At 49.0% G+C, this 21,292-nt stretch overlaps 1 protein-coding gene across 4 annotated transcripts; it reads right to left on the bottom strand.

The window, feature by feature from the left end:
- Positions 1-1,307: 1,307 nt before the first annotated feature.
- MEOX1 (mesenchyme homeobox 1) lies at positions 1,308-19,338 on the bottom strand. 4 transcript variants are annotated; one of them, XM_031685482.2, is made up of 4 exons: positions 19,258-19,338; positions 18,458-18,788; positions 4,360-4,532; positions 1,308-3,155 (listed from the first exon to the last, which is right to left on the bottom strand). In XM_031685482.2, exons 2-4 carry the CDS (start codon positions 18,579-18,581, stop codon positions 3,033-3,035), a joined length of 420 nt encoding a protein of 139 aa, XP_031541342.1. In that variant the 5' UTR covers positions 18,582-18,788; positions 19,258-19,338; the 3' UTR covers positions 1,308-3,032. The 4 variants fall into 4 exon arrangements, with proteins under 4 accessions (XP_031541342.1, XP_072796165.1, XP_006217491.1 ...); XM_072940064.1 differs by having other exon boundaries at positions 18,458-18,977; positions 19,258-19,283; XM_006217429.4 differs by having other exon boundaries at positions 18,458-19,335.
- Between the last annotated feature and the right edge of the window lie 1,954 nt (positions 19,339-21,292).

The raw sequence follows: 21,292 nt of genomic DNA, 5'->3' as shown, positions 1-21,292 counted from the left end.
TTTCATATCCTTACTGATATAGATGAAGGTTGTGGGCTGGCTGTGGCTTTGCTCCACGTCTTTTCCATTCTGGAACCCAAGCTGATGACTGAACCTCCATCACAGCCTCGTGCAGATGGAAAAGAGCAATGACAGAGTCATGACACGACTGTAACAATTCTGCAGAAACCAGGCACCGGGCACTCCTGCTCACATTCTATTGGCCAAAGTAGGTCACACGGATAAGCCTGAAGTCATTGATGTGGGGACATATACTCTTTCCGCTGTGGGTACAGCATATGTTAATGGTCAGGGAGCTGTATTCGCCTAGCGGAGAGGGAAGAAAATGATCGGGTCCAGCCACATGAACTAAGACAACCACTAACAGGCTATTAAACTTGGGGGTTTTACTCAACTTCTCTCTGCTTTGGCTACCGTATCTGTAAGACAGAAATAGTAGTACTACCTCTCAGGATTGTTCAGAGAATTAATTTAGTTTGTAGGTGGAAAGCACTTAGAACAGTGCCCAACACGGAGTACACACTGTATACATGTAGGTGGATGGAAGGAAGGAGGGACAGGGTGGGGTTATTATTTAATGTGCACAGTTTGGGAAGATGAAGTCCTAGTGGCCATGGTTGCACAGCAATGTGAAAAGTACTTAAAACCACAGAACTGTACACTTAACAATGGTTAAAATTTTATGCCAGGTGTATTTTACCAGAGTGGGCAGTTGGGATTATCTGGGGAGAGCAAGAGGAGGGGGAAAGGGCGGTGGGCGGAAAGAGATCTTGGGAAGCTGCAGTGGGGGCAAAAGCTTGGAGAAAGGGGTATTGAGTCTCCATGGCAGACAAAGAAGGAACAGTCTAGACAGACGAGGAAAGCCCGGAGAGATTGATGTCCTCTGAAGCTACAGGAACTAAGTTAAGAGGGAGAGTTGGAGTGCCTGAGGGTGTCTGTTTCGCTTGGCTTTGAACCTGAACCTTCCCTCTGGCATCTTGATTTTGGTGGGTCTGCTTTCCTCTGCCAGCCCCTGATGGTGTCATTTCTGCTCACTGCCCACGCCGCGCCCAGACTGTCTCAAAGCCAAATCCTGGCCAGGTCTCTTCTCCCAGCTCCCTTCTCTCTTAGCCAGTTCTATTTTGTCCATTGCTGATATCTTGGGGAGACAAATGTTTTTTCATTAAAAAGACACAGAATTGAGGACTTTTTTTCTTACGTTGTTTTTATGATAGTCAGTGTATATGGTTGTACCCTGACAAACAAAAACCTTCAAACTTTGAATTTAAAAATTAGGAATGGTTAGTTTATGGTCAAGATTCCTTTATTAACAAAAGACTTCAGTTTTCCTTTGCTGTTTACAGAACTTTGACTATTTGATTAGCCATACGTTAGGGAAACTGAAAGCTAAAAATTTACAGCAAAAAATGAAGACAATGAGGTTGCGAGGAAGACAAGATTTTTTTTTTACATCAATTACATTTGCACCCCTATCTTTTGAAGAACCAAGGGATAGCTTGGTCTAGAGGATTTCTTCCCCTTTTTTGTTGCCTCTAGGCCTTGTCTGGCTGATCATCACACGGGCATCAGAGGATTGTACACAGAGCTGTGGTTCTTAGCTCTGACAGGAAAAAGACCTGGGAACGTTGCTTTTTTATTGATTTTATTTCTCCCAGAGTTTTCTTAGTAAGTGAATTGACCTTACACAGTTAACTTGATGTAATCTAAGGAAAACAGATGAAGTATGCTTTAGAAAAAATTACACATGCTCTCACCAGCCATCTCATTTGGCAATCATTTTCCAGAGTGGTTGTCCTTCTGGGATGGGGAGGTGGGGTTCTTTTTACACATGAATGATTACATCTACATACAAGAGCTCCAAACTCTTGCTGACCTCCCTCTGGGACACCAGCTGGTACTGGGGGACAGCGCGCTGAGGCAGGCAGGGGGACTCCCTCAAGGCTTCGGTCCCCTAAGATTGTCTGGCTAACAGTCCTGGAGTGTCAACCAGGAGGATCTGGGCAGTCCACACACATAAACATGGCAGCTTGTCCCATAAAAACAGCATTTGTGGAACACACAGGAGGGGCTCAGATGCATCCCACGGAGAAAGAGGAAATTTTTGGGTCCCTAATTGCAGCCAGAGTTCTTTGAAAGCACAGGACACTGTAGCTGGAGAACCTTCCAGGCCAGAGTTCCACATTCCTGGGCCTTTGCCTCAATATGTGAGCATCTGGATAGGTTTTCAATCCAGAAATTGTGGATTTAAATTTGATAGCTTCTCTGTTGTCCTGGTGCCCTTCTCAGCAGTCCCAGTTGTATCCTCGAATTAATTTTGAAGAAAATAGATGCTGTGCTGGGTCCATTCTCACCCACCCAGTCAAGCTGGCATGGACAGGCCTTTGTGGGGACCACTGACTTTTTCCAGCCAGTGCTCGTGAACTTGTCCACTTAGCCAATACATTTGGAGACAGGGATGGCTTCTGATTAGCAGCAGCTAAGTTTCTGTCCTTAAACTTCCTCACACTGATTTGCCCCAAGGTTTTGGGACAACTGAGGGCCCCCAAAGCCTCAGATATAGAGCCCAGAAAGGGAGGGTGGTCTAGGGGGCGTGTGTGTCTCAGTGATTTCCTTTCTCTGTGCGCATCTGCATTCATGAGTCACCAGCTGAGCTGAAGGCTCCTCTCCCAGCAGGCCAGGTGTCCAGACCTGGGGAGGCCTGGCTGGTGTTGGAGGAAGGTGGTGAGAGGAGGCGTGGGTGGCAGCTAAAAGACCGAGAAACAGTGTCCCTGGAGCTGTTCCCCGGATTCACTCTGGTCCTGTCTGGCCACTGTATGACTCCATGAGAATTGTGGGAAGGGGCTGCTAGGACAGAGATGCCGGCCAGAACTTTCTGGGAGACTTCAAGGCAGCTTCCTATCCGAGAGTCCCTGCAAGATGCAAGGGGCTGCCCTGGGTGGGTGGGAGAAGGTGAAGGTGGGTTTGAGGTGGGGGTAGTTGGTAGGGGGCTCAGTTCTCAGTCTTTCTTTCTTTTTTTCCCTCCCTGGAGAATCTCACTCTGAACTTGGAGAGGCTGCAGAGTCACCATCCTCGAGGTCCTGCCCATGGGGGGAGATGGGCTGACCCCCCTTCACACGCTTCCACTTCATCCTTCGGTTCTGGAACCACACTTTGACCTGATAAAGGAAGCAAAGGAGCTGAGTCACTTCCGGGAAGGTGAGAGCACCTCCCCAGATTGATGCTCAAGCTAGCCAGGGTGCAGCTCCAGGGACCCCACTCCTTCAAAGGCTCCAGGAATTGAGACCAAAGGGAGGACCCACCAATCTGCCCAGAGCTGGGTCTTGTGTCTCCAGATAAAGAAAGTTTGATAGACAAAAGACAGGTTTTAATGTCTACATTGGCCCCACCCCCTTGCACAAGCCCCGCCCCTCCTGTGGCAACATCCCCTTTCTCTAGCTGCTATCACTCAAGGATCTGGTGCAGAGAATCACCAGCCTCACCTTCAGGCACAATTATAAAGCATTTTTCACCTTAGATAGCTCTGGTCTGGACATCTCAAATGAGCTTCAGTATTTACCTGCTGGTAAATCTTTGGGTGGGATTAAGACCCTGTTTTCCAGATGGAGACCCAGAAAGGTTAGGGGAAGACATGTCACAGAGGTCTCAGGGCTAGGCAGTGGTAGAGGCAGGGCTTGAATCTAAGTCCTCTGATTCTAAATCCAGTACTCTGGCAGAGCACTTTATCAACTGAAAGCTGCTATCAATATAATGTAATATATTAAAAATAATAATTATTATGTCTTAGTCCATGTCAGAGCACAGATATGGATGAAATGCTGAGGGAAAGCCCAAAACAAAGGGCCAAGAAGTTTTTCTCAGAGTGTACCCAGGAACCAGCTGCATAGCCAAATCACCCGGAGAACTTATTAGAAACACAGATTCCTAGTCCCATGCATTATTATTGCAAAATCGCTCTCCAGAGCTCCGGAATCCACATTTTAATCAAGGACCTGGGTGATGCCACTGCACACTCAAGTTTGGGAATAACCAGATCAGAGTTTCCATACCCGGCTGCATGTGAGAATCACCTGGGAGACCTTTGAAGAATTCTGATGTCTAGACCCCCTCACCCCCGTCCTCCCTGAGTCCAATGAAAACAGTCCCTCAGGGTGGAGTCCAGACATCAGTGTTATTAGAATCTCTGCGGGTGATTCTCAGGTTCAGCTACAGTCAAGAATCACTGGACTGGGCGCAGGGAGAAGAGAAAGGAGAAGGTTCAGGGAGGAGTTGGGGAAAGGGAGGGGGATAAAAGAACACAGGAAAGGAGGGATTGGGGGGTGCGGGGTTGGGGGTTGGTAGGGGCTGTCCCCTGGGCCGCACCTGCCGCTCGGAGAGGTCCAGGTTTACCGCGATCTCATATCTCCGGAGCCGGGTCAGGTAGTTGTGATGAGCGAACTCAGCCTCCAGCTCCCGCAGCTGCTCCTTGGTAAAGGCCGTCCGCTCCTTGCGGGCCTTGCTGCCGCCCTCCGGCTTCCCTCGGTTCTCCTGGTTGTCTGGGGAGAGAGGGCCCCAAACGGGGAAGACGTGGATGGCAGGGACCTTGGTTCCCTTTCTTTTGTCCTCAGGCAGTGACGCAGCCTTTCCCTGTCTCTCTTATTTTTAAAGGATGCTGAGAACAAACCACAGTGTCCCTTTATCTTTCCTTCTAGGTTCTTAACTCCCAGAGAATTGGAAAGTTTTTTGGATCCCAAACTCAAGTGCCCTCCCAACCCCCAACTGTTTTTAGTTTCCAAAGCATAAGAAGCTACCCTTGACTGGATAATGATCTCTACCACCCAGGCCACCCTGGGCTTGATATCAGTAGTGGCTGTAAGCTTCTGGGGCAAGAAGCTCTAAAACAGAGGTTCTCTGTCCTCAGCGACATCAGCATCACCCTGGAACTTGTTAGAAATGCAAATCCTTGGGCCTCGCCCCACACCTGCTGAATCAGCAACTCTAGGGGTGGGGCCGAGCGATCTGTATTCACAAGCCTTCGAGGTGATTCTGACCCATGGTCAAGGTTACAAACCACAGTTCTAAAACCCTGCTACTCAAAGGGTGCTCTGGTGGCAACAGTAGTGTGGCCAGGGAGCAGATCAGACTTGCAGATCTCCGGCCCCGCATGCCCCATACCCAGACCTACTGAATCAGAATCTGCGTTTTACAAAGATCTCCAGCGGAGTTGTGTGCATGTGTAAATTGAGAAGTGCTGCTTTAGGTTTCTTTGCCCCTTGGACACCGAGAGGGGCCAAGTCTGGAAAGTTCATTTTTGAAGGAGACTCTGAGTTAGACACAGCAGGGGCTCAGTCATAGCTGCTAACCGGGATGCAGGGGCCATGCACCTTACAAATATCAGCCACTAATCCTCACCGTAACTCAGCCAGGTGAGTTCTAGGATGAGCCCCATTTTATAGACCAGAAAACTAAGCACAGAGAAGTGAAGCAAGTTGTCCAAGTTCATCCAGTTCATCTGGCCAGTGAGTGGCTGGGGCAGGAATCCAACTCAGGCAGTTTGATTCATACACAGTTCCAATGAAATATATGTAGGAAAGGTTTCCAAACTGTGAAGTGCGGTACACGCAGAAGGGACTGTATCGTGATCTCCTGAGCAGGGTAAGGGGCGGCTCTGTTTCACTTCAGCGGTAGTGGTGGGTGGAGAAGCCCGCAGGAAGGAGGCCAACACACCCACACAATTCACTACCAGTGCGTGCCACGTGGCCGGGGAAGGGCTCCAGGAACCACTTTTCACGCAGGGCTCTAAAAGTTAGAAGTCTTTCACTTTATTGTCCTTGTTTTACAGACAGAGAAGCCGGCCAAGCAGCCAGATCGTCTAGTGGATTGGGGATGTGGAGACCCCTCGTCCACCCCGTGTTCCCATTGGGAATATCAGCCAGCCCCCCACCCCCGCAGCGTTCCTTCTCGAGCTTTCCACACAGTCCCCTTGTATTTCAGGCGGCCTGTCCCCCGCCCCAGCGCCACGCATCCAGGAGCCAAGGAGAAGGGCCCCGAGAGGCGGCTTGGGCGCGGGGAGGCGCGCGGGACGGCCATGGGGACCCCAGCCCGGCGTCCCCAGGGAAGCCGAGAAGGGGGAGGAGGGGCCGCCCGCGGGGGTCCCCGCAGCCCCGATGCCCCGGTGCCCGCGCCTGGTCCGGGTGGGCCGCCTGCCGGGCGCGCCCGGGGGCGGGGAAGGAAGGGGGCGAGTTCTCCGGCCGGGCTGCCTGCCCAGACCCTTCCGGAAGCGGAGCGGGGGCTGGAGGGGAAGGACGGGCTGCCCGGCCCGGGTCCCCCAGGAGTCCTCAGCCTTGGCCGCTGCGGGTGCGGCTGGGAGGTGCTCGCGCAGTGGAGGGACGACCGTCCTGGAGCACATCCCCACCCACGCACCCAGAGGAAGGCCGGGAAACGCGGCTCGCTTCCCATCCGCTCCTGTCCCGGGGCTCAGTGTTTCCCAGCCCTGCCTTTTCACAGCAGAGGGGCTATCAAACCCCAAGGACTTGTGCCGAGGTTTAAATCCTGGATCTATTTGCTGGAGCCTCTGAAGAAGTCATTCAACTTCGCTGGGTTTCAGTCTCCTCGTCCAGAAGTCTACCTCCCAGCGTTACTGGGAAGACTGGACAAGCTACTGTGTGTGAGAAATGCTTTTAAGTCTTTAAAGCGCTGGACCAATATACAGTATTCTTCTAATTCTTCAGTTCCTTGAGATGCCACCTGACGGCTGGGATGGTAACAGCTGTCCTTTCCGCGGGCTAAGATGCAGTCACTGCTTATCCTCCCCACACAGCACCCAGGCGCAGGAACTATGATTATCCCGTTTAGCATGGTCATGTGGATTTGTGTGATAATTTGATTAATGGCTCTCTCTCCCCAGGGATGTAACTGCTTTTTCTCACTTGCTACTGCACCTGGCACATAGGAGGTACTTGCTAAATGTTTGCTAAATCCTTCTCAGTATACAGAGACAGAAGCAGCCTCAGAAGGGCCCAGGAACTTCCCCAGTGTGCTGGGCAGCTTTGGGGCAGCAGAACTGAGATTCAAATCCACATCCACCGGACTAGAGCCATCAACCCTGGCGTCAGGTTCTCCATCTCTCATCCGGCTGGCTGGGGGCTGGACCTGGACCATGGCAGCTCTGCTCGTCTGCACTTCCAGGGCTCCTGGGGGGCCTGTCTTGGGTTGATGCCCACACCCACCCTCCCCTTCTTCTAGGCCTGCTTAGGTGTGCACAGGTACCCGATGGAATCCCCCTGAATACCCCCCACCCCTGGAGTCCTGCACATAATCCTTCCTAGAGACAAAACAGAAGATGGGGAGTGGAGCCCTTTGGAGCTAGTCTTGGACTGGCTATGGGGACAGCTGACCATTGTCAACTGGGCCAAATCTTTCCCCAGCCACTCTCCTCTCTCATATCTTATCATCCTGACTTTGGCACCGAGGCCTCAAGATGAGCTAGGAACCAAGTGTCTGAGCCCCTTTGGAACCTGGGGGCAATACCCACTGAAGGGGGTGGGATCCGGCACTAGGAGGACCCTTGTCCCACATCAGCTTCCCAGAGGGGTAAGAACTTCTACCACGGTTAGAAATGACAAAAGGGCCAAGAGTCTGGCAAGCTAGTTCTTAAAACGGAAGTGGAAGTTATAGTTTTCTTTGCTCTGCAACAGTATAAAAAAATTACAAGATTTTCATCAAGATAGGAAAAGACAAAGACAAACTGTGAGCACTTTTCAGCCATTTCCGGCCAGGGAGTGTCCGTTCTGCTGGCTCACAGGCATAGTTGAAATGCACACTTCCCCCAGGGTGGTGTGATCCCAGGAGAGTACACCTTCGCTGGGAGCCTCCCTCCCATCTCTGGGCCTCAGTTTCCCGGTGGGTAGAAGTATGGGATTGGGCTGGGCCTTCTTTCCCCTGGGGAGCCGGTGTCAGAGTTCTTTTCCAATACACAGCCCTGACACCCTCTCCTCTCCCTACTCTCTCTTCTGTTGAGAACCTTTGGCCTTGAAGCTGAGGTCCCTTCCAATTTCAGATTCTTGTCTTGGCCTCAGATTCTTCCCTTCAGTCAGATGGGAGGAACTGTGTGTTGTGTGTTCTGTCCCAAGGCCCTCTGCAACCTTCCCGATGTCCTCAGCCCAAAGATTGGAGCTACACAGGGGAACTTCTCTCTCCCTCCGACATGCACAGCTCCCCAAGCCTGGAGCTGCGTGGAGGGGAGCTGTGTTTGTAGAGATTTCTGAGGACCCGTTGGAGAGCCTGGGCATTAGCTGACCCTAAGAAAGCGCTCTCTGACCTTGGCCAAGTCCCTGAAGTTCTCCGAGCTTCAGTTTCCTCATTTGTAAAACAGAAAAGCTGCACGCACTGTGATTAGGAAGCTGCTGTGAAGGTAAGTGAGATGGTAACGTGTGTGAACACTTAGCACAGTGCCTGGCACACCGTTGAGACTCTTTTTGAAAAAACCGTCAGAAAAGATTCTACTGGAGACTGTGCTGGAGAGATGACTCACAGGCGGAGGTGAAGCACAACGAATGCTTCTGCAGGCACCAGAGCTGCATGAAAGGGATGCCTTTTATACATCTGGCCTTTTAACTCTTCCTGTTCTCCACTACTTTTGTACATCTGTGTGTGAATCTGGGTCTCTGGCCACTGTGGCTTCCAGGCAGAGTAACTCGAATTGATCAGACTGAGGATATACATCAGTCCCCTTGGTCTTGATTCTTTCTCAGGGCCAGCTGCACCTCTTCCCTGACTGCAGAGGGAGGAGGCTGGCTCTTGGCTGGCTGCTTCTGTGGTTAAGGAGGAGCCACCCAGCCCCGCCCCATACTCCGCACACCCTCAGAGGGAGCAGGGCCATGACGGAATGGTCCGCAGTGCCCAGAGAAACGCAAACAGGATGTGTGTGTGATTGCGGCTTCCACTGTGAGCTTTTACACCATCCAAGGTAAATTATTTCATAAATAGTTGTCATGTTTGGCAGGACTTCTTAAAGTTAGCAGACAGCTTTATCGGAACTATGGGGAGGTTCAGATCGACCTTAGGAAACATGCCTTTTTGGAGCCCTGTATTCCTACTCCCCAACTCTCTCAGCCTTTTAACATAAATTTCTAGCCAAGACCAGATGGACAGCCACATGCCTCATATTCAAATAGCACTTTGCAGTTGACAGTGGATTTCTTTTCTCGAGAGATAAACTTATTTTGGGCTTTTCCTCTATACAACAGAGTCACGGAATAGTAGAGCTGGAAGGGGACTTAGAGATGATCTGCTGTGGCCTTTTCATTTTACAGGTGAACCTAGAGAAGGGAAGAGACTTAAGGACACACAGCAAGTGAGTGGCAGAATTGGGCTGAGAATCCAGGTTTCCTTGACAGGAAGCTATTTCCACACTATCAGGCTATCTTCCTATTGTGTCCTCTGAATTGTTATGTCGGGAAGGTAAGGTACACATCAGCCTATTGAGCAGATGAGGAAATTAAGACCCGGAGATGTGGGCTTGCTCAAAGTTCCCTGGAACCAGTCCAGGCTATAGTCACCATGTCACGCTGTACTGCGGGGATGAGGAGTATGGAACTGTGCTCAGTCCAGGGATGGCATCTGGGTCTGGGTCTTAGCATCTGCCTCTCTGGGACTCCCCAGCGAGGAAAGGGGAGGGGATACTTGGGGCATGGTGTCAGTAGGTGAGACCCCAGCAAATCCTCTAACCGTGATGTCCGTAGCTTCCTGGGCTCTCACAGCACAGACCTTTAATGTCCTCCTTAGTGTGGATGCTTTCAATTTCAGAGGGAGGAGTCAGAGCCCTTGAAATAGACAAGACCTGAATGGAGCCAGTCCAGAGGCCTGCTGGGCGTTTGCATCCGGACCGCCCTGGCTTCCTGGGACTGGGGTGCCTTTCTCTCTGGGCCCCGTGCCACCTCAGTGTCCAGGCCCTTTCCGTCTCCTGTGGGTGGGTGAAGAGACATGGTAGAGCTCCCAGCCTCTCTGAGGAGCCCAGCAGGGGGACTGGGGAATTCAGGGTATGTTTTCTGAGTTGGGAGTGCCTGGAGCTGGCTGGCGTCTTTGCTGAGAGTCCCGGGTGGGTGGGGTGGTGAGGGTGGGCAATGATGGGGGAGAGAGGACTAGACAGGGTGGGGCGATGGAGTGGGGGAGCCACAGAAAAAGGGAGCAGAGAAGTGGAGGGGAGGCAGTGGAATGAGAGGTGGGAGCCACAGTGAGCTTCTGAAATGGCTGGCGGAGGCATAGGCAGTGCTGGGCTTTGTGTTTATAAATTCCAGATGTCACCCTCGGCTGTCACCAAATAAAGTGTAGGCTTCAGGACCCAGGCCCCACTGCTCACACTGCTGCTCCACCATGGAATTCAGGGAAAACATGAAATAAAAAAGGCTGGAGTCGGGGTGAGGGCTGGGAGAGGAGTCGTGGCCAGAGACAAGGGAAGCTGGATTCAGTGAGCAGAGCGGGCACTGGGGGAACTGACTCCGGGGGCCTCAGGGGTCCCAAGTCCTGCCCCTCAGAAAGGGTTGGATGTGGAGATGAGATCACCCGGAGGGGTATTCAATGTCATGCTTGTGACCCAGGTGACATAAGAAGAGATTAGTACACACAGAAAGACAGCAGGGATGGACATGCACAGAGGAAAGACCATGTTGAAGAGATGACAAGAAGGCGGCCTGGGGGATGGGTGTGTAACTCAGTGATAGAGCGCATGCTTATCATGCACAAGTTCAATTCCCACTACCTCCATTAAAAATTTTTTAAAAGTATTTTTTTAAAATAAAAATAAAAAATAAGCAGAATAAAGAATATTTAAAAAAGAAAAGGGAAAAGAAGGCGGCTGTTTGCCAGCCAAAGAGAGAAGCCTCAGGAGAAACCAAACCTGCCAACATCTTGATCTTGAATTTCCAACTTCCAGAACTGTGGGAAAATAGATGTCTGTTGTTTAAGCTACCTAGTTTGTGGTATTTTGTTACGGCAGCCCAAGCAAACTAAGATGTCCCCAAACTCCCCATAGGAAGTGCTTACCACTGGGAAGTGAGAGGGAGTAAGGCCATGAAGGGTGCTTGGCAAGGCTGATGGAAGCCCATAGAGACCTCTCTGCAAATTAGAAAAAGGTGCCCTTTCCTCTAGACTGGAGAACACAGCCTCTTGTCCATGTGACAGCTGACCGGGTCCTCTAGCTGCCCAGCCATGAGCCCCCTAAATGCCTGGCCATGGTGGATCCAATTTATTGCTCAGCCACAGCAGTTCCACTTGCTTCCCAGCCATGGTGGTACTTGGGATCAGACCCCAGTACCCGGTGGGGAGTTCCTGTGAATCAGCCCAGCCTGCACATGGATGTTTATGTATCTTTCTGACCCCAGCACTCACTCTGAGTCTTGGCTGGTTTTATGATTGAATTTTGGCTCTCTGCATCCTTTTTCATGAGTAAGACTGTAAAAGTCCTGATGCATTTTACAGAAGCACATCACACATGGTGAAAATCCTCATGCCAGGTGGTAGAGCAAATCTCAGAGAGAAAGTGAGAAAATGAATGAGTGAGTGCCAGACTGCAATAGAGCCTACCAACCAGATATTGAATGCGCTTCTTCTGTGCACAAATGTTTCAGTAGGTGCTACAGAGACTGCACACGTGAGTCAGATAGCATTCTAACTCTCCTGACACTTCAATTTTGAGCAAAAAGGCAGCTATATGCATATATATAACTGGATACAGGCCAACGGTGGCTTGTTAAAATGGAGATGTTATCAAGGCATCCTCCATGTGTGTGGGGAGGGAGATCAAAAAGGATTCTTGGACGCTCAACCAACTGGGAATAGAAAGAAATTACCTCAATGTAATAAAGACCATATATAAAAAGCCCACTGCTAACATCCTACTCAATGGTGAAAAACTGAAATCATTTCCTCTAAGATCAGGAACCAGGCAAGGATGCTCACTCTCACCACTTCTATTCAACATAATATTGGAAGTCCTAGCCAGAGCAATCAGGCAAGAAAAGGAAATAAAAGGCATCCAAGTTGGAAAGGAAGAATTAAAATGATCTCTGTTGTAGATGACATAATCTTTATGTGGAAAACCCTAAAGATTCCACAAAAGCCTCTTAGAACTAATACACAAATTCAGCAAGGTTGCAGGATACAGAATCAACACATACATCCCTTGTGTTTCTATACGTGAACAATGAACAATCCAAAAGGGAGATATCCCATTTATGATAGTAACAAAGAATAAAATAAAATAAAATAAAATAAAATAAAATAAAATAAAATACTTAAGAACAAATTTAAATAAGGAGGAGAAAGACTTGTACACTGAAAATTACAAAACATTGCTGAAAGAAATTAAAGACATAAATAAATAGGAAGACATCCTGTGTTCCTGTATTAAAAGACTTCATCTTGTTAAAATGTCCATACTACCCAAAGTGATCTACAGGGTCAATGCAATCCCTATCAAAATCCCAATGGCATGTTTTGCAAAAATAGAAAAAAAAATCATCCTAAAATTCATACGGAATCTCAAAGAACCCTGAATAGCCAAAACAATCTTGAGAAAGAAAAATGAAGCTGGAGGCCTCATGTTTCCTGATTTCAAAACATATTACAAAGATACAGTAATCAAAACAATATGGTACTGGGGGGAGGGTATAGCTCAGTGGTAGAGTGCATGCTTAGCATGCAGGAGGTTCTGGGTTCAATCCCCATTACCTTTGATAGAGGAATAAAGAAATAAATAAAAACCTAATTACCCCCCCAAAAAATAAAAATAAAAATTAAAAAAATCAGGAAAAAAATAAAGAAAAAGAACCATATATTAAAAAAAAAAAAGAGTAAGTTAAAAAAAAAAAACAACATTATGGTACTGGCACAAAAATGGACACATAGATCAATGGAATAGAATAGAGAGCCCAGAAGTAAACCCTCACATAGATAATCAAATGATCTTCAACAAAGTTGCCAAGGCAGTGGGGAGGGTGTAGCTAAAGCAACAGAGAGCATGTTTAGCATGCACGAGGTCCTGGGTTCAATCCCTGGAATCTCTTCTAAAAACAAATAAGTAAATCTAATTACCTCCCCCACCAAAAACCCCCAAACCAACCAAACAAATAAAAAAAAAGGGGGGGGGGCATGGCTACACAGTGCAGAAAGGAGAGTTTTCAACAAAAGGTGCCAGGAAAATTGGATCTCCACAAGCAAAAGAATGAAGTTGGATCCTTACCTAATACTACACGTAAAGATTAACTCAAAATACATTAAAGAACAAAAAATATAGGACCTAAAACTAGAAAATTCCTAGAAGAAAACATGGCAGGGGGAAGCTTCATGACATTGGCTTTGGCAATGATTTCTTGAATATAACATCAAAAGTACAGTCAACAAAAGTAAAAATAGACAAATATGACTACATCAAATTTAAAAACTGTGCAGCAAAGGAAACAATCAACAGAATAAAAAGACAACCTATGGAATGGGAGAAAATATTTGTGGAACATATATCTAAGGGGTTACTATCCATATAAAGAACGTCTACAAGTCAACAGCAAAAATCAAACAATCCAATTTAAAAAATGAGCAAAGGACTTGAAAAGACATTTCTCCAAAGAAGATATACAAATGGCCAATAAGCATATGAAAAGATGCTCAACATCACCAATTGTTAGGGAAATACAAATCAAAACCACAATGAGATATCACCTCATACCTATTTGCACAGCTACTGTTAAAAAAAACAGAAAATTACATGTGTTGGCAAGAATGTAGAGAAATTGGAATTCTTGTGCACTGTTGGTGGGACTGTAAACTAGTACAGCTGCTATCGAAAACAGTATGGAGGTTCCTCAAAAAATTAAAAATAGAATTATGATATGATCCAGCAATGCTAGTTTGGGGTATATATCCAAAAGAATTCAAAGCAGGGTCTCAGAGAGATATTTACATATCCATGTTCATTGCAGAATTATTTGTAAAAGCCAAGAGGTGGAAGCAACCCAAGTGTCCATTGACAGATGAATGGATAAAGAAAATGTGGTATAAGCATACAATGAAATATTATTCAGCCTTGAAAAAAGAAAGAAATCCAATTATATGCTACAACACGGATAAGCCTTGAGGACATTTTGCTAAGTGAACTAAGCCAGTCACAAAAAGACCGATACTGCTTGATCCCACTTATATGAGGAATCTAAAGTAGTCGAATTCTTAGAAACAGAAAGTAGAATGCTGGTTGCTAGGGCTCGTGGGGAGAGGATGAAGGGGAGTTGTTTTCCAATGGGTATAGAGTTTTCATTTCATAAGATGAAAAAGTTCTACAAATCTGTTGCACAGCAATGTGCATGTAGTTAACATTACTGAATTCTACACTTAAAAATGGTTATGATGGTAAATCTTACAGTGCGTGTTTTTGACCACAATAAAAAAAAAAAAAAAGGAGACTTCACATACAAGATGTCCAATGGGTAAGAAATCTCAGGAGAGCTCCTTCACAAAGTTCTAAGTTGTATTTATAAAATCAGCACAGGTTCTAAGGATACTATAGTTTGAAACTTCTAAACTGTAACTGTATGTATATGTGGAGTTAGAAAGAAAGGAAGAAAGGATTGATTCTTGGAGGAGGTGGCTTTCAAGCTGGATATTAGAATAAGCAGGACTTCAATAGGCAGAATGTAGGGGGGAGAGAAGGGGAAGCACTGAGCAAATGGAGGGTGAGGGGAAAAACCGGGGTACGCTTGCAGGGCAAATAAACTGGTGTGGCTTCACGGCAAGGTGATGGAGGTGGAGGTGGGAGGGGTGGCCTGTAGAGGGAAATCAGGTGGGGAAGAGGCCAATTTGTGAAGGGTTTTTCAACCTCAAGGGAAACTGAGAGTGCTCGAAGCTGGGCAGGGGCAGGGACAGATATTGTAGGGGAGAAATCAGGGGAGGACAAGCCCTGGGAGGCACAGGAGTTGGAGCTGCAGGAGGATGGGATAAAGCGAGCCCGGTGAAGGCAGAGTGAGTACGCAAGAGCCTCCGCCGACCAGCGGTACGGAGCCTGGGCACCGCGGCTCTCCTAGGCAGCCGATCAGATTCACCTTAGCCCGGCTGATCACACGCGACCTTCCCTTGAACCCCGTCAGGAAATCACCGCGAAATCCTTCATTCCCATAAATTAAAGACGGCAACGGTAGCAACGACAGATTGGGGGCAAACAACAGTGGCCTCGCAGCTGTTCCTGCCAGCAGGGGTCTTTAACACCCCCTGATCCGGGGGCGGGAGTGGTTGGGGAGAGTTAACATCACACCCGTCTCCTAAATCAGTTTTGTGCTGTGAACCAACAGAAGATCTCAGGGTGGGGGCCAGGGAGCCCTGATTCCTGATTGTTTCCTTGAGGGACAGGGGAGCAAGGGGAACTGGCAGAGGAAGGAGAGGCGAGGGCAGAAGACGTTCTTCTTGAAATGAACTTCCAGTAACTTTCTGTTGTGGACCCTCCCTGACCAGGCCAGCCAGTATGAGACACAAATTTACCAGGTACAACTCACCTCCTTTCTCAGCCTCTCCAGCACATCCCTAAGCTCCAAGCTCCTAGCTGATGGCAACTGGATTTCAGAACCAACAATATTTGCAAGAAGTTCCCACATTTTAAACTCCAGACTCAGGAATTTCTAAGACAGCATATATGAAACATTCAATTCTAACTGTCCCCGTAAACCTAGGGCTGTTTGTCAGTCTATATTCTGAAGGCCGCAGCCTCTCTACTCGATGGTGAAGCACTACGGAAAACATGTTTCTGATCAATGCTGTTAACCTTCTAGAAATGGCCCAGCAGGGGCCAGAGTGAGGTGTGTGAGGCACTTGAGTGCAAAATACAAGGGGTGTCAAAAACCTCAATAATCAAGAGAAAGAATATTTGACTGCAATGTTTTCAAAAATCAAAAGTAATACCAAAAGTAATACCAAAATTCCACGATGGGCAGAATGTCCAAATTTTAACTAGAGAATCCAACCAGTGGCTCAGGATGGGTAGGGTGGGGTCAGGGTTCTTTGTGGGTTTGTCTTTTGTGAACTGACTTCCAGATTCCTGGAGCTGGTTGTGAGCCTGGCCCGTTGCTTTCTCTTTTCTTTAGACTCTTAAAAGCTGATCTCTCCTGCCTCCTTCCCCTTCAGTTAAATTCCAAAGGAAGATGCAAGCAACTGGGCAACAAAGATTTCAGTGCTGAACAGAGTGGGTCTGGAACCCCAGAGTGAATGAGAGTCAGCTTGCAGTGCCCTGCATTGTGCGACTGCTGCTTCAGCTGCTGGTCCTGAGGGGACCTAGAGGGAGAGCCCAGGGCCCCTCCTGAATGGGAACCTGCCCCGACCAGAGGCTGACCCCTATGAGGAGGGTGTCCATGTGCTCTGGGTGGTCAGCTTCTTGGTACATGAGCAGTGCCATCCATGGGCCACTCACCAGAAGGAAAGATGGTGCGTTTGGGTCTTGCTAAAACATGGAATGATTTTGCCTAAGCCCAGCCCTTGGCTTTGCTCACACCTTCCCAATGCCCTTGGCTCACAGTTCCCTGGAAAGCCACTGGTTGCAGCCAAGGTGGCTGTGGGCAGAGATGGAGGAGTTACAGTGGCAGGCAGGGAGAGAGGGGAGGGAAGGGGAGAGGAGAGGAGAGCTCAAAGAGGCTCCAGCCAAGTGGCTGAGCGCTCTTTGGAGAGGAGAAGCAGAAAGTGCCCCATTCTCGGCAAATCTCCAACCAGGCCTAGGAATAGTTCAGGATTTAACCAGCGGAGATTTAAAGGGCCCTTCTATTGAGCATCCAGGTGGCATATGATTATTATCATCCACTGTGAGCACACTGAGGGGCTTCTTCAAGCATGGAGACCAAATATTTCAAAACGAGGATTGTGCTTGAAGTCTGCTGAAGAGTGTAGGATTTGGGGTCTGAAGTCTGGGGTTTGAGCCTTCTTCTAGGGTGACCAGTTGTCCCTGGGGACACTGAACTTTCAGTGCTAAAACCAGAAAAGTCCTGGGTAAACTGAGATGAATGGGTTACTCTATTTTGACTCCATTCTAGCCGTATTCCCCTCAAACTTTTCAGTCTTCTGCTTTCCACTCTTCAAGAATCGAACCAAAGACCTGCTGCACCAAACTCGAAAACTTGTGGGACTCAAAAGAGCTATTGTATGTTTCTTGTAGCACCTTGAACCCCCTCAATCCTAGCACATCCCAGGCAAGCATCTGCTGGCCTCTCCTCCAGTTTGAGCTCTTTCGGGGCGAGACCACCTTATTCATCTCTGCAGCCCCAGGGCCTCTGCCAGTGCTTGGCGAAGAAGGTGCTCAGGAAATCTGCGCTATGCTGAGAGTGTTTTATAAGGCAGAGCAGAGAGAGTTCTTGTTGGTTGGTTGGTACCCTCCTTTTCTGCTGGCCCCCGGTTAGCCCCATGAAAGGTCCTCCATAGGTTCAGACAGACAAATGTACCCTGAGGGCAGCCGTCGGGAGGACATAGTAGGGCGGTGGGGGTAGGAGGCAAGGACACTGTCTGGTTCTGGGCAAGGTGGGGACAAGGAACCAGACAAAAGTTGAACAGGCCATGAGAGAAGCCAGGGAGGTACCATGGGGAGATGAGGAGATACCAGGTCCCCATCACCAGGAGGAGATGGACTCTAGCTGGGATCTTAACAAGCAAGCCAGTTCCTCCTCTGGCTTCTGGGGCTCTGGCACTGAGCTGGGCTTTCCCTGCATTCTGAGGTCCAGTGCTTGCCCTCTGTGCCTGCCTCCCTGACTCTCCCCGAGGCTGGCAGTCCCTCAGGAAGACTCCTCAGAGGGGTGGCCTCTTGGGGTGGGGTCACCTAGACCTCAGCATGCTGAGTTGCCCCCTTGGCCTGGGCACAGCCCAGCAGGGCAGGGTGATACCTCAAGGGCAGTCTGCCCCAAATCTCAGCCCTTGCCTCTCGCATCCCTGCCCTATGTCTGCTTCTCTGCCTCTATTTTCCAGGAGACAGAATCCTGGTTCTGCTTAGCTGCCCAGGGTCCCAGCCTTGGTCCTAGCCCTCCGAGTCTTGGTTTCAGCACATTCCCAGAGTGAGCAAGCCCTGAGGCTCTGGGACCCTTTGGAGCTGGCTGGGGCATGGTGGGGAGAAGCATGACCAAGGCAGCCTGAATTCAGGAAAGCCCCTCTCCAGCCTTTGGCAGCCTGTACTCAGTGGCTCCATCCCACATGTCCTCCAAATCTTTGTAGCTCTCATTTCATTCTGTTGCTGGTACATCCTTCCTGGGGCCCAGGAGTGCTGGGGACATAGACACAGCCCCCGTCACCAGAGAATCCTAGAACCCTGAGTAGAAGTAACCTTAAAGGTGACCGGTCTCGTCTCCTGACCTTGAATAGGTTAGATCGTATTGTTCCACATTCATGGTCAGGACACCCAGCTCAGAGAGGGCAAGCAACCTCCCCAAGAGCACACAGTAAAAGAACCATCAGCTATTCCTCAGTCACCTACCTGAACTATCCTTTTTCCGTCTGGTTGACTTCTTCTCCGTCTCATTGGCAGTGCTCCCAAGGACCTCATAGTCCTCACCTGGGCCTCCTGTGGCGTCCACTATGCCGGGGCTGCTGGTCCCCATCTCCTTGGAGCCCCCCGCTGGGCCCGGGTTGAGTCTACGCCGGGCCCCCGAGACAGGGAAATGCCAGTCGGGGGGCTGTGGGAAGGCAGGATGCTGCTCAGTGAAGATGCGCTCCTCCCGGGGCAGGCTGTGTGGGGTGGCCGCCAGGCAGGAGGCCGAGAAGTCGGGGTACGCTGCCGTCGCTGTCGCTGTCGGGAAGTCTGGTTTCTGGTGGAAGGAGAACGGGGTTGGCGGGTAGTGGGGGAGCCCTGAAGCCCCACTACCTTCAGAGTGGGGATTTCGAAGGCAACCCCAGACTGGGGCTGGTGGGTGGGGGCCCCTCATGCAGCTGCTGGCCATTGGATCCATCTGCCGTCTGTTGCACACCTCAGTCCTTTCCAAGGCTGGATTCTTACACTTTTGATATTCAAATTGTTAAAAATGCAAAAAAAATTTTTTTTAACCGAAAGGAAAAATGTTCAACAGAAAATTCACCCCAGGAACCAAAACAAAACCAAAACTAAAGTCGCTTCTTATGTGGACGCACACATGTGACCAGCCACACATACGCGTGCACACACCTATGGACTTGGCTCCTGGCTTCCCCCCGACACACCAGCCTGCCTACTGGGGTCCCTTGTACATGTATTTGTCGCCGATGACACTAAACATTTTCACTGTCCCAGCCCAGACGCACCAGCTGATGTGTGCTTGTCTTGAAGCCCGCAGCTAATGCCTGCAGAGAGCTGGTCCAGGGCTGCTGAGACACACTTTTAAATCCTGCGGTGGGGAGAGAGTGACAAATTTCTGAAGTGAAATGTGAGAGAGGAGAGGGAGGGGTTAACCAGCACACACACGATCCCCTCCAACCAAAACCCGAGCAGGCAACTATTAATCATCAGAAACCTTATATGCACATCTAATGGGATTTGCAGATGGAGTCTTTTAAAGAAACATTGTCTGTATTTTTTTTTTTAAGGAGAGAGAGCAGCACACACACAATTTCTTTAATGTGCCTCCTATAACACTATGAAGTTATTTTATTGCGCTGTTAACAAAATTCCCCAAGTCTTGGATTTGGAAACAGCCTTCAGTCAGATCCAGAATCCATCAAGTGCCAAATTCCAGGGAGTGAAATGGGGAATAAGTGCAAGAGACAAGTTTGCTGATTGCATTTGATTTAAAGGCCCTTCTACTGCTGCTTGCAGAAAGGAAGGTGGATTAAAAGCAATCTTTTTTTGCAAGTCTTAGCGGCCCACTAGGGTCTATAGTATAAAGAAAGACACACTCCAGAAAAAAATTATTTCTCTTGGCCCAGAGTGACATTCGCACTTTCTCAGTAACTTAAAAAAAAAAAAAAAATCAGATTCCTCCTTCCGCTCCTTAACCCCCAACTTCCATGTCAATTAGCCACACTCTTCTCTAGAGGGGTTTCAAGTCATTTTTCCTCCATGGTAAAGGCAAGACTCTTAGATAATTTCCTTGAAGTTTCTCCAGGCCTCCCCCAACTGCTCTCCGGTCCCCTAATCTTCACCCACCTGCTTCTCCTGCCCTACCCCCAGAGGCTAAGTTTTCCATGGCATCTGGGCACAGAAATAGGAGTCGGGGGGCTTCTCATTCCTGAAAGAGTTCTCTTTGGCAAATGGTTGTGTGGCCTTCCGGGCTGATGCTCGTCACAGGAAGGCCAACTCACTTCAGCCAGTCAATCAGTCTACTCAATCCACATGCCCTACCCTTTCTGGAGGGTTAATATAGTTTCTTGGAGGACAACATTCCAAGCACAGGGGCCAGATCTCCTCTCCCACTGCATATTTCCGCGGTCCAGAGCAGCAGGATTAGGGCTGAAATGGGTACAGATAGTAAGATCCATGTCCCTGCAGGCTGGTTCTAAAGACAACCAGGGCTCCCTGAGAAGGGACCATGGATCTCAGCTCTGCAGCCTGGAGGCTGCACACATGCTCTTCATGAAATAGGCATCCCATCTTCCGGAACAGGTGGCAAGGCTGGTAGAGGAGATGCAGTCATAGCTACAAACCAGACTCACCTCTCCGCTTTGTCCAGGACTTACCTGTTGCACATACATTTCTCCTCTGAACCTCACAACCCTTCTATTATGGGTAAAGAAAGAATTGTGCTCTACATTTTACCAATGAGGACACTGAGGCTCAGACAGATAATGTGAGCTGCTCAGAAGCACATAGCTAAGAAATGATAGAACCAGGAATTGCCCTCAGGCGTCTGGCTGTCCAGCGGATGCAGAGGAAGTAGCACGGACTTTGGGGTTAGACAGACCTGAGTTCAAATTTGGGGTCTGCCACTTCCCAGCTGTGTGCCCTGGGGCAAGTCACTGCACCTCTCTGAGCTTCCATTTCTTCACGTGGGATGGTAGTTACAGCTGCCATTCACCCACTGATCTGAATGCTTCACACATCTTTCCTCAATGGATGCCCACAAAAGCCCTCTGAGGCAAGTACTTTTCTTACCTTCACCATCTTTCAGGAGAAATTTCTGAAGCACAGAGAGACCATATAACCTGCACAAGGTCACAGAGCCGTGAAGTGGAGGATCCAGGTTTCAAACCCAGGCAGCCTGGCCCTACTGCACCAGAATGCCCGCCCCACAGACATGGGAGAATTTTCAATGAAATCTATGTGACGTGCGAAGTGGGCAATAGAAAAGTGTGACTCCCTTCCTAGCATATCTAGTTCTCCTTAATCTAGAAGATTCTGAAG

This window comes from Vicugna pacos, chromosome 16 (genome assembly GCF_048564905.1).
Source record: "Vicugna pacos chromosome 16, VicPac4, whole genome shotgun sequence".
Taxonomy (NCBI): domain Eukaryota; kingdom Metazoa; phylum Chordata; class Mammalia; order Artiodactyla; family Camelidae; genus Vicugna; species Vicugna pacos.
The sequence above is the reverse complement of the archived record's forward strand: the minus strand, read 5'-3'. Positions and strand labels throughout refer to the sequence as shown.